The following is a 13,227-nucleotide window of genomic DNA, read 5'->3' as shown; positions in this document are numbered from 1 at the left end:
CGGTTCTGAGGCCGAGTAGCTGAGGCTGCAAGTGATAGGAGGGTTCTGCTCCGGAAGTGCTACCAAAGGCGGGCCTAGCGGGGAGCCCGGCACAGGTCGGCACCATGGCGGTCTTGCTGGCTGTGAGCCGGTCCGGGGTTGCACCTGCAGCTGCCTGGAGTGTCTCGCTGGTCTCCTGCCGGAGGTTGGCCGGTGCCCCGGCAGACACAGTGTACGATGTGGTGGTGTCGGGTGGAGGCCTCGTGGGCGCCGCCATGGCCTGTGCCTTGGGTAAGCGCATCTCCAGGCTAGTAATGGCGGGGAGTGGGGCGGTGGACGAGCGGTGAGGACCGCGGGAGCGCTGGCACTATTTCCCTAAAGTCTGAGTGCTGTAGGTCTTACGGTCCGTTCCCTGCCTAGAGGAGCCCCAGAGCTCCAGGACAAACTTTTAGTTCTTCAGGCATCCGAAGGGTCAAAAGTGGGAGGGACCGTAGGAGTCCTTCCAGCACGTAGGGAAACACCTGCTCAGGGTTATTTAGTTTTGGGCACAGTTAGCAGCAATCAGGCATTGTGGCTTTGGGCTGGGAAGTTTTTTAAAAAATAGCTTCATTGAAATATAGTTCGCATACCATGAAGTTACCTCATTTAAAGCATACACTTTAATGGTTTTTAGTATATTCACAGAGTTGTGCAGTCCTCACCACAATACATCTAAAACATTTTTATCACCCCCAAAAGAAAGTTGAACCTATTAGCAGTCATTGTACATTATCCCCAAATCTTAGCTCTAGACTAAGAGCTAATGTCTAACATTCATGTACTTTCTTATCTCTATAGACTTGGTTTTTTTCTGGGCATTTCTCTATACATGAAACCTACTTAGTGTTTTCAAGGTTCAGCCAAGATTGTAACATGTGCCAGTACTTCTTTCCTTTTTATGGCTGAATAATATTTATTGCGTGGAAATAAACACATTTTGTTCATTCGTCAGGTGATGGACACTTGGGTTATTTCCACTTTGGGGCTATTACAAATAATCCTATTGTTATTTTGTTTACAAGTTTTTGTGTAAATATATTTTTGGTTATCTTGGATATATTCCTGGGAGTGGAATTGCTGGGTGATAGGGTAACTCTGTGTTTAACATTTTGAAGAATTGTCAAACAGTGTTCCAAAGTGGCTGCACCATTTTACATTACCACCAGCAATATAGGAGGAGTCCAGTTTTTCCACATCCTGGATGATGCTTATTATTGTCTTTTTGTTTATAGTCATCACAGTGGGTATGAAGTAGTATCTCTCCTGGTTTTGATTTGCATTTCCCTAATGACTAATAATGTTGAACATCCTTTCATGTGCTTATTGGTCGTTTGTATATCTTTTCGGGAGAAATGCCTGTTCAGAACCATTGCCCATTTTTAAATTGAATCGTTTGTCTTTTTATTACTGAGTTGTAAGAGTTTTTCATATATTCTGGGTATAAGTCCTTATCAGATAAATGATGTGCAAATGTTTTTTTCCCGTTTTGTGGATTGTCTTCACTTTCTTGATGGTGTCCTTTGGAACACAAAAGTTTTAATTTTGATGAAGTCCAACTTATCAATCTTTTAACACTTGTGCTTTTGGTGTCATATCTAAGAAACCCAACGTCATGAAGATTCACTCTTGTGTTTTCTTCTAAGAGTTTTATAGTTTTAGCTCTTACATTTAAGCCTATGATCTACTTTGAGTTAAACTTTGTGTATAAGGTGAGGTAAGAACTTTGCTTTTACATGTATAGTTAGGCTGCTGTACTACCCTATGAGGTAGATATGATTTTCATATTTTATGTGAAGAAACTTGCTTAGTAAGTTTAAGGACCAGAGTTTCATAACCGGGCAGTAGCAGAGTCAGAATTCGAACCCAGGCCACCAAACTCCAGCTCTTTTACTTTTGACAACTGTACAGTGACTTTCAGAAATTGAATTTGAGTTTTTTCTGGCCTCATAAATTAAAGGTCACCAATAGTGTAAAAGTCTTTGTTGACTTGAGAATTAGGAGGTGACAGCTACAACTTCCCTATGATGGCTCATCTTCTAGGAAACTGGTGGGAAACAATGTTTTGTATAAGCTAATGGGCTTCAGCCTCAAAGTAATTATATAAAATGTAGTTGTCAGTTATTGAGCGCTGGTTATGTTTAGGCATATTTTAAAGCATTTTGCATACATTTTTATTTAATCTTCATAATCTTCATTGTAGATTGTGCAGATAAGGAAGTTAAAGCTCAGAAAGGTTAAGTAACTTACACTCAGAAGTTGGTAATAAGGAGAGACCAAAGCTTTTTTGAGACACACAAAACTTTCTGGCAGGTATATATACTCTTGCTCCTTGACAGCCATTTTGGTTGTACCTATTGGTAAATGCACTAAAATAGTGATTCTCCAGTTTGAGTGCATTTAAGAATCACTTAAGTTGTTTTGTTTTGTTTTAGGGTTTTAAATAACTAAGAGAGGCACATATACAAAATTCAAAAGGAATTTTGAAATACAAAGGGCATAGGGTCTACAGTATAAAGCATGTAAAGTAAAACTTCTATTTTTGATTGTTAGCCCCCCAGTTCTCCTCAAAGGTAATCCTTGTTACCAGTTTGTAGAGTATATTTTAAAAAGGGGAATTCAAGGTCCCGCTTCCAGTGACTCTTGATTCCGTTTGTCCAGGTGAGGCCCATTGGTACCAAATACCTCTGGAGATGGATGCAGGGGGTCCGAGGAACTCACTTTGAGAAACACGGGAAAGAGCTTAGTTGTCTTGTAATGACTTTAGCTCTTAACTTTTTATATAATTCTGTATGATATGTACTTGATAAGACTTTCAGCCTTACTAAAACTTTAGTGTTGCTATTTGGTGTTTAGCTGTCTTTGTATTACCTTTTTTTTCCCCTTCCTGTTTTGTTCTTTTTCTCACTCTCTCCCCTCACGCCCCAAGGAGGGAAAGTGGCAATTCTTTTATAAACTTAAAGAATTTTGTATTGTTTATTTTTCTATCTCTTCCACAGAAGTATAAATTCTTAAAGTGAAGACCTATTTTAAACAGACAGGTACAATACAGAATTCTCTGTATAAGTTTACAAAAGAAAGGTCATGGGCCGAGTATAGCAGATTGTGAGAATTACTGCTCTCAGGACCAAAATGACCAAGCACAGGTTTACAGAAGAAACACACACCTGCTAATTTCCTTTAAAAGCTCAGAGGAAATACTGAATGTTAAAACATGAAAGTTGAAGTTCCAAGAAGTTTGGAATCTTTCATGCAGTTTATCCTGTGAGCAAGCCTCTGCTTATTTCCTGTGTAACGGTTGGGACTGAATACTGTGAGACGGACACTGTCCTTGGACAGATCCTCTCCTCCTTTCCCAGGCAGGTATGGTGAGGGGGGTTTTCTCCTGTGGAGTCAAGTAGACTACCTGCTTGCGATTTGGCGTGTGCTAATGTCTCCCCTTCATCGTCAGAGCATGTATCCCAAAGGATATTGTTTGTCAATAGTTTATACCCTGATGGACCTTACTTTATATTCCAATACCCACTTAATTCTAGATAGATGCTTTCAAAGTAAAAAGTTGCCAGTAAGCTCTTCATGTTGCCCCATAAGTCAGTTTATGTTTTCTTTGATTCTTCTTCATACTCACATTAGTTTATGTTTTAGACTTGAAATATCTATATTTCCCTCTTACATTGTTATTTGTAAATTATATTCTCTAGTATTTTTTTTTCTCCAAATGAATTTTCTAAAATGTTATATTAAATAACTAAAAAATAAAATATCAAACCTAGCTATCTGCTATAATGTGTTTGGAAATCTAATTCTTTTCCTGTTAGTTTCCTGGGCTCTCATTTAATAAAAATGTCTGAAGACACTGAGAATCTACTTTATGCACCGAGGAAATCCAGCATTTGCTGCTGGGGATATTAGCCATAGGGGAAAAAAAATGGTTCCTGTCCCCAAGGAATTTATAATCTAGCAAAGGGGAAAGACCGTGTTTCCCCAAAAATAAGACCTAGCTGGAACATCAGCTCTAATGCATTTCTTGGAGCAAAAAGTAATATAAGACCCGGTATTATATTATATTATACCTGTTATATTTTATTGTGCTATATTATATTAATTATATAATATCATATTATACCCGGTCTTATATTAATTTTTGCTCCAAAAGACGCATTAGAGCTGATGGTCCGGCTAGGTCTTATTATTGGGGAAGCACGGGATTTGTAAATAATTGATCAAAGGAAGAATGAAATGAAAGCTCTCTTAAAGGAACAGGCAGCTGCACTATCCTGAGGAGGAGGTTTGTGGGTGTGGATTGAACTCCGTGGAGAGAGGAGGCTTTTGAGACTAGGCTCGTACTTGGAGGGTGGGCATTTGGGTGGTGGCTGGAGCAAGGTGTCAGCTGTGATGGACCAGAAAGCAGTTCTCTGCGGAACGTGGTCCCTGGGCCCATCCTCCTACGCAGAATTGCTGTGGTGCTGCCACGCACCTGGGGGGGGGGGGGGGCGCTGGTAATCCTGTCACATTTTCTTCTCTTTTCTTGGCAGCAGCATTTCAGCTTCTTTCTCCTGTGTCTCTGTGAGACACTAGCGGGGCTGATTGCACTGTGCTGCAGACACCCCGTAACAGAATCCCCAAGACCCCGTTTTGTTTCCCTGTACAAATGTTTTAGGACCAGAATTGTAGGCACAATTGATGGGGGGTTTTTTGATGCCATTTTCTTTTACAGACTCTGATTTTTTATCCTTGATTTAATATTGTGGCCACAATGAATTTTGCTTAATTACATTTTTGTTGAACAGGATTTGTAATTTTTAGTGACGTAATACTTTGAAGATTGGGAATACCTGGTATCCAAATACTATATATAGTCTTCCCTTTTTACTTCATTCTTCTTTCTAGGGAGTTCTACTGGCTTGTTACGGGTTTTGCCATTATGCTTCTTTGCACATGGTGGGTTGGACTAAAAGAAGCCTCACGGCGGTGGGCAGGGTGGTTCCCATGGCTGAAACGATGTTTATGTTATTGCTTAGGTGTCTGCATGGTGTTTCCTGTTTGTGGGCTCTGTAAGCAATTTGTATCCTAAAGACTAAGGAATTAATCTGTTGCTTCTTTTGGAAATGAAAAAGAATAAATTCTGATTTTCCTAAAATGACATAAAATTTTGCTTTTTTTTTTAGGACATGATATTCACTTTCATGATAAGAAAATCCTGTTGCTAGAAGCAGGTCCAAAGAAAGTATTGGAGAAATTGCCAGAAACTTACAGCAACAGGGTCAGCTCCATTTCCCCTGGCTCTGCAACCCTGCTCAGTAGTGAGTAGAACATCCTCTCACAGAACCAATCTCCTGTCCGTCTTAGCTTTCCAGTGTGTCCCATAGGGCAGTCACCAGAGCATCTGGCAGGGCGGGAGCTCACTGGGTGGGGAGAGAGGAGCGTGGGGTGGTAGTCTGGCGCATAGTGGAAGATGGGACCCCTGAAGTTGTTAATGTGTCCACTCCCGGACTGAGGAAGACATTCTTGGGACATGCGGCTCTGTCTTACAGTCTTCATTTGTCATGTTGGGTCATTATGAATCGGTGGGACTGAAACGATCTAAACTTGTTAAGAGCATTCTCTTCCAGTAGCAGCACCGTCTTCATTTGCCATCGGCCCTCTAGGGAGCCTGCGTAACACATGCTTTTTGGGTGCAGGTGGCTGTGTTCACCCAGAACCAGCTGTTAGCAAATTATCTTTCGGTCTCTGCCGTGTTACTCCCTCAGGCCATCCTATCTAGAAGCTCCCTGTCTAAAATTAGATGCTTGCAGCACTCTCTAGCTCCTTATACTGCTTTATTTTTCTTCCTAACACTTACTACCTCACATTATATTATGTACTTGTTTTTTATTAGAAATAATAAATTAGAAATAATAAGCCAGAAGAATATCAGCTGCAGAAGGGTGGGGACTTTGGTTTCTCACCTTATGCTCAGGACCTAGAATTGCATCTGGCACATTGTAGGTGCTCTATAAATATTTCCTCAATGAATGAATCTCTTCAGTGCCACAGAGTTAAAAAACAAAAAACAGTCTTTATCCAGAGAGTTTGTAACTTCAGTAGGATAATAAAGAAAAAATAACATGGGTTTGGTTTCCTGTTTTATTTCCCCTACTTTCATGTGATTTGACCTTTTGATCATGAAAGCTGGGTCATTTTTCATGCTCTATAATCTGAATGGGGGAAGAGGGTAGCTTAGCTCCTACGCATCAAATAGGATAGAAGTAGAGAGTATTTCTCTGTTCTGGAGAACGCTGCAGACATCCTCTAACCTAACAAAGGGGGGCCCCAGGAGGGATTCTCCGGTCTCTGTACAGATCCTTTCTTTTGTAGGTTTTGGTGCCTGGGACCACATCTGCAACATGCGATACAGAGCCTTTCGGCGAATGCAGGTGACTCCTTTGTCACTCTTGGCGAGATAGCTTAGTCTGTCTTGTGTTAAGATGCTGGAGTCCACATTCTCCAGGTTTTCTGTGAATGTGGGAAGAATCAGACAACGTTCACACTTAGTCTAAGGAAGTGGGGGGGGGGCAGCATCCCCACGAAATTTTCTTCTCACCTGTGTCCTGCCAGAGGGGCTGATAAATTGTAATTTTTCTGCTTCTGTCATTTGGGAGAGCAGTACTCAGGTCTGATTGGAGTAGTGTTTCCTTTTCCTTGGGTTATAATGCAGACTTTCCCTTGGTGGTTCCAGGTGTGGGACGCCTGCTCAGAGGCCCTGATCATGTTCGATAAGGATCACTTAGATGACATGGGCTATATCGTGGAGAATGATGTCATCATGCACGCTCTCACGAAGCAGCTGGAGGCTGTGTCAGGTGAGGCACCGCCTCCTCCGCCTTCCTTTCATTCTCTGGAAGGTGAACTGCTGTAGAATTATTCTAGAACTTACTGGAAGAAAGGATCCCTTTACAGATACTGAATGTCCACCGTAAAGAAACATTCTGATACTTATCTCAGGATTGTTCTTTTTTTTTTTCTTTACAGCTATGTTCAGGTATAATTTACATACCTAAAATTCACCCATTTTAAGTGTATAATTCAATGATTTTTATTATATTTATAGAGTTGTGCCACCATCACAATATTATTTTAGAACATTTACGTCACCTCAGAAGGAAACCTCGTGCCCATTCATAATCAGTCCCCATTCCCATCCCCAACCTCTGGCACCACTAGTCTACTTTTTGTCTTTTGGGATTTCCCTATTCTTGATATTTCGTATAGATAGCATCATACAATATGTATTCTTCTATGTCTCATTTCACTCACTGAACATATTTTTGAGATTTAATCATGTATCAGTACTCCATTCTTTTTTATTGACAAATGTATTCCATTGTGTGGATATACCACATTTTGTTTATCCATTCAACAGTTGATGTACATTTGGGTTGTTTCCACTTTTTGGAGATCGTGAATAATGCTATGAACATTTGTGTATACAAGTGTATGGACATGTTTTCATTTCTCCTGGGTGGATACTTAGGAGTAGAATGGTGGCTATATAATAATACTATGTTTACCATTTTCATAAGCTACCAAACTTTTTCAAAGAAGCTGTACCATTTCACTTTCCCAACACCAATATGTAAGGGCCAGTTTCTCCATATATTCACCAATACTTACTCGGCCCCCTTTTTTTAAATCACAGCCATCCTAATTACTGGGGAATGGCATCTCGTAGTTTTGATTATATTTTGCTGATGACAAATGATGTTGAGCATCTGTTCATGTGCTCTTTGGCCATTTTTCTGTCTGGAGAAATGTCTATTCAGGATCTGTTGTCCATTTTGCAACTAGATTATTTGTCTTTTTGAATCATATGAGTTCTTTATATATTCTAGATAAAAATTCTTTATCCAATATATGATTTGCAGCTATTTCAGGATTGTTCTAGAGAGAAAAAAACATGGAAGCAACTTAAATGCTTTTTTATAGTAAGTTCATCCATGTAATGAACTTCCGTGCAGCTTTTAATTTAGATCTAATATTTAGTCACTTAGAAATATGTCTCATAATATATTGGTGAAAAAAAGTATCATACGGTCCCATTTGTGCATGTGAGTATGTGTGTGTGCATATACACGCTTAGGAAATTGTTTGGAAAGCTATAGGGCAAAGCTTTAACTGTACTTGTCTGAGCGTAGTATGATTGAGAGTGATTTTCCCCCTTTAAACCTTTCTTTGTTCAGATTTTGACAGCAAGCATACCATTTTTATGATCAGAAAAGTAAAATGATTTCCAGTGGGAAGAAAAAGCTTACGAAATCTCGAACTTCTTTGAGCCCATGGTATGCCCACGCTGTTTACTCTGAAAGCACTTGTGGGCTCATTTAGGTGTAGAGTAAAACGAGAGGAGTGGGAGCATGAAGGGGGAAGAAAGTGCCTGTACAAGCTGGTGATTCGTGAGAGCTTCCTTCTTCCTTTTGACACTGATCCATCCCTGTGGCTGTTGTCATGTGTCAGCTCTTAGACTGGAGCAGTGATCACATGGTTTTTTAGACCTTACTTTTTCCTTAGGGGTAAATGATAAGAGACAGACGTCCTGGGACCTAGCTTTAGGTTTAGTTGTGGCCTTTTCCTCAGCCTTTCTAATGTTTGGTTTTTCTCTTCTCACTTCCCTAGACCGAGTGACGGTTCTCTACAGGAGGAAAGCAGTCGGCTATACGTGGCCCTATCCATTTCCCACGGCAGGCTCCAGTCCTTGGGTTCATATTACCCTAGGTGACGGCAGCACCCTCCAGACCAAATTGTTGGTAGTTGAAGATTCTTATTTCACCCGGGGTCTTGCATATGCACATCTTATCCTCAATTCTAGGGCCTCCAGTTTTAGATCTAAGCTATCGTTGACATTAATTGTAGGCAGAGCTCTTGGTTATAAGGACCAGTACCCACGTAAGCCAGCTCAAGTTAAGATGGTCTTGTTGTAAATCCTGTACAGGAAGCAATCTCCTGGACCATCTTAGGTCACGAAATAAGGACAGCTGGCTTCACAGGGACAGGAACCAGAGTGTCAGAAATTGAGGCTGTTTTTCCCCCCTCAGGAGTCCCGTAAGTTACTCACCTCCTTGCATCTTCCACTTTTTTCTCTCTGCTCATGAGCCTTCCCTTTTACGTGGTAGCCATGCCTCGCCTCCCATCAGGACTGTTCAGCTCCAGTGCCTGCCTTACTGCTTTCTAGTTCAAATACCAAGAGAATTTGGCTGAATTTAACGTATGGCTGGTACCTCATGGTCTGTTAGCTGAGGCTGGGGTCACATATGTAGGTCTTCCCCTGCGGGGGCTGTCTGTAAGGCTGTCTGTTGGAAAGTTGCCTGCCACAGATTGGCTTGCTAGCAGTTGGAACCAGAGAAAACTTCAGGAGACAGAGACCAATTTCTGGAACAGTTTCATTTATTAAAAGGCTGTAAGAATTAGCAGGCTGTTGTCTTCATGCAGATTGGTGCAGATGGTCACCACTCAGGAGTACGGCAGGCTGCTGGGATCCAGAATGTTAGCTGGAACTATGACCAGTCCGCTGTTGTGGCTACTCTGCATTTATTGGAGGTCAGACCCTGAGCCACCATCTGGGGACCCTGCTCGTGTTTAACGTGTGTGCTTCTCACAAGAACTCTTCTCTTGATTGTAGGCTACAGAAAACAATGTAGCTTGGCAGAGATTTCTTCCCTCTGGGCCCATCGCTCTGCTCCCGGTAAGAAGTCCTGGCTAGTCTACTTGAACACATGTGGCCTTTGTTAGCATTTCATTTCCTCTCAGCCATTTTCTGGTTTCAAGTGACTGTGCCCAGGCTGGCTTTGTTTCCCCTTCTTACCTTCCTTAGTGCTTGAGAGCTCCCAAGAACAAGTTTCAGCTCAGTATTGCTGTTGTTGTTTTTACAGCTCTCAGACACCTTGAGTTCCTTGGTTTGGTCCACATCCCATGATCACGCAGCAGAGCTGGTCAGCATGGATGAAGAAAACTTTGTGGACGCCATTAACTCTGCCTTTGTGAGTATCCGCTTGTCCACCTGATGAGGTGCTGCAGGGCTCCACACAGGAAGGCAGTTTTGAGTGGGAAAAAGAAATAACCAGCCAGCTTCCCCTTTGTAAATGTAACTTGATCTGGATTACTGGAGGAAGCGTTCAGGGAAATGTAGAGCAAGAGGGGTCAGTAACTGTGCTCTTCTGAGGGTCATGGCTACTGTTACGCTGAGTGAAACGGCCTGGGTGGCAGTTAACATTGGCCTTGTTTTGAAGCTGTAATACTTGGATGATCTTGGACAGCTCTACTCGGTCCCAAGTTCCCAAACTTCTGAAGCCTGATTCATCAGAAGTGTTTTGGAGAAGGGCTGAGCACAGGTCGGGGGAGCTTAAGAGTAAGCCTTATCGACAGACATGGATTCAATACTGGTGCTGTAAATCCCCTGGAAAATGGAAATACTGCCACCAGCCTCTCAGGGGTTAATAATAGTAGCAATTAGTAATAATAAAAGTCTAGACTTTTGAGATGAGAGACTATAAAATGCTTGCAACGTACGTAGTATATTGTAGGTGCTCAACAAATGGTAATGGTTATTCTGGAGTAATACAGCTTTTAGATAATATGTTACCAGTATTTTTGGAGTTTAAATGCCATATTTATCTAAATTCACTAAGAGTAGTAATCGGTAACATTTATAGAGCACTTACTGTGTGCTAGGTACAGGTGAAGAATTTTTGTATTAGTTTCAGGTGTACGAAACAATGTACTAGACATTTACACCCCTCACAAAGTGATAACGTCTGCCCCCCCGCCCCCCCCAATTTACTGCCTCTCTGACATCGTATACAGCTGTTACAGTTCTATTGACTGTATTCCCTAGGCTGTACTCTACATTCCATGACTGTGTATATATAGATATACATATATATATATATAGATATACATATGTGTATCTATGTATATTTATAGTTGACATTCAGTATTTTTCAACAGGTGAAGAATTTTACCTGTATTTATGTATTTAATTTAGTGACCCTTTGAGGTAGGTGCTATTGTTATCATGCTCATTTTGAGACAGGTAACTTGCCCGAGGTCACACAACTAGTGGCAAAGCTGGATTCTGAAATCAGCTGGCCCTCAAGCCTTGGTTTTAACCACCAGACTCTGCCATCTCACTTCTGACTTTACACCGGTTTACACTGACGAAGTTAAGCTTCACTGCTGTGTGGTAACAATAAGAATAAAAGGAACTGAACATACTGAAGTGGCTTCTGAGATAAATGCTACCCGTCTGGTCATGTAGCATATATTCCTGGCACAGGCCTTTGCAGCACATCATGTAGCAACAATTAGGAGTACCTTCTATGTAGGAGGGTCTGGAGATACACAAGTGAGACAGTCCCTGCTTTTAGGAAGCTCCTAGTCACGTGAGGAGAAAGATACGTAAATGACAATTTCAGTACAGTGGTAGAAGATGCGTAGGATGCTAGGGAGCATAGAGGAGGAGAAGACACAGGGTTTGGAGGGAGGTTTATAAAGAGGTGACAGCCTTTGGGTGCTGAGGTGTGATCCTGGTGAACTAGAAGTGGGAGGACATTCAAGCAGAGGGGAGTGGCGGAGGGAAGAGGATGTAGAATGAGCTGCGTTAAGGCTGGCACATGGCTAGTGAGGGTAGGGACTGGTGACAGGTGAAGCCCAGCAGGCAGGGGCAGCTCACGAGCAGTGTGGCGTGATCCTAAAACCTGGGGGGTGATGGGAAGCTGTGTTTTGTGTTGATCTGAGGGCCTTGTCACTGTGGTGCAGATCATTGTAGTGCCCCCTTACCCTTGGCGTTAGTTATGAAAAGGGTTTCCTTGCTGACTTTCTAACACCCCGCTGGTCACTGATGACATTTCGCTTTGTTCTGTGGCCGGTGCTTCTTAGTGGAGTGATGTGAACCACACGGACTTCATCGACTCGGCCAGCACCGCGCTGCGCTACGCGGTCGCCTTCCTGAAGCCGACCAAGGCCTCGGCTCGCCAGCTGCCCCCAAGCATCGCCGGGGTGGACGCCAAAAGCCGAGTGCTGTTTCCTCTTGGGTTGGGACATGCTGCTGAGTATGTCCGGCCTCGGCTGGCGCTCATCGGGTAAGAAAACCACAGGGCTGCTCCTTCCTCACTCGGCGGCTGGATGCCACCCTGAACTCTGCTTTCCTCTTAGGGATGCAGCCCACCGAGTCCATCCACTTGCAGGCCAAGGTGTCAACATGGGCTTCGGGGATGTCTCCAGCTTGGTCCATCACCTCAGTACTGCAGCCTTCAATGGGAAAGACTTAGGTAAGGATTCAGGTACCTTCGAGAAGTATCCAGAGGTCATGTCTTTAGGGAAGATCAGGACCCCAAAATGCCTGAGTAGCCAGATGTGGACACCTCACTGCTGGATTAAGGCTTTAACCTTCCTCTTTCCGCCAGGCTCCATGAGCCACCTCACAGGTTATGAAACAGACCGACAGCGTCACAACACTGCTCTTCTGGCTGCCACCGACCTACTGAAAAGGCTCTATTCCACCAGTGCCACTCCGCTTGTGCTGCTCAGGACATGGGGCTTGCAGGCCACAAATGCAGTGTCTCCACTCAAAGTAAGAGGTCGCTCACTGAGGAGGGACTTTGCCAATGACTTTTAATTTCTTTGAATTAATTTTCTTGGCTGTAAAATTGTCTTTACCTAAATACCTTCCCCAGTGGTTATGAGCAAAAAAGTCCTTGCTGGGCTTGGTGGCAGGGCCCATCTAAGCAGTAACTTTATCCAGTATAAGGAGGTGCATACAGTAGTGAATAGGGGCTTTTAGAGAGAAAGATGCTTAAACTCCTTTTGCTGCTCGGCCAATGTTTTGCTGAGAAACATCCATTTAATTATACTTTGGAGGGATTCTTGGGAAGACGATCTATCTGGGACATTGCTGAGTTTTTGCTTTAATCACTTTGGCTATTTTAAAATATTTTCTTCACCCATCCTCATACCCTACCGTGTCAGAGTACCACTTTGTTTCATTTTTCTCTAGGAACAGATTATGGCCTTTGCAAGCAAGTGAGTGCTTCTCTTCTGGAGATTGTTGATGAAAAATGAACATCCTTTTCTAAGACCACCACATAGTTTCAAGATTTAATTTAATAAATTTACGTTCCATTAGAATTCTCCAGTCTCTTTTCTTCCTTATTTGGGTTCCACAGGCTCCGTAAGCAGAGG

General features: G+C 42.5%; 1 protein-coding gene across 1 annotated transcript; it reads left to right on the top strand.

Moving 5' to 3' along the window:
• The first annotated feature begins 55 nt into the window (after positions 1–55).
• Positions 56–13,173, top strand: COQ6 (coenzyme Q6, monooxygenase). Its single transcript, XM_019733398.2, has 12 exons — positions 56–270; positions 5,184–5,318; positions 6,373–6,431; positions 6,734–6,857; positions 8,668–8,798; positions 9,481–9,588; positions 9,671–9,733; positions 9,921–10,028; positions 11,926–12,128; positions 12,202–12,317; positions 12,453–12,619; positions 13,043–13,173. The coding sequence occupies exons 1-12, from the start codon at positions 105–107 to the stop codon at positions 13,070–13,072; spliced, it is 1,410 nt and encodes a 469-aa protein (XP_019588957.2). The 5' UTR covers positions 56–104; the 3' UTR covers positions 13,073–13,173.
• Positions 13,174–13,227: the final 54 nt, after the last annotated feature.

The sequence above is a fragment of the Rhinolophus sinicus genome, linkage group LG03, assembly GCF_036562045.2.
Source record: "Rhinolophus sinicus isolate RSC01 linkage group LG03, ASM3656204v1, whole genome shotgun sequence".
NCBI classification, from domain to species: Eukaryota; Metazoa; Chordata; class Mammalia; order Chiroptera; family Rhinolophidae; genus Rhinolophus; species Rhinolophus sinicus.
This window is presented reverse-complemented; position numbering and strand designations above follow the sequence as displayed.

Excerpts from the sequence above, each read along its gene's own strand:
- COQ6 (XM_019733398.2), top strand. The coding sequence starts at position 105 with ATGGCGGTCTTGCTGGCTGTGAGCCGGTCCGGGGTTGCACCTGCAGCT. Across the intron at positions 9,734-9,920 it reads GGCCCATCGCTCTGCTCCCG|CTCTCAGACACCTTGAGTTC; the intron begins GTAAGAAGTCCT and ends TTGTTTTTACAG. Across the intron at positions 12,318-12,452 it reads CTTCAATGGGAAAGACTTAG|GCTCCATGAGCCACCTCACA; the intron begins GTAAGGATTCAG and ends TCTTTCCGCCAG.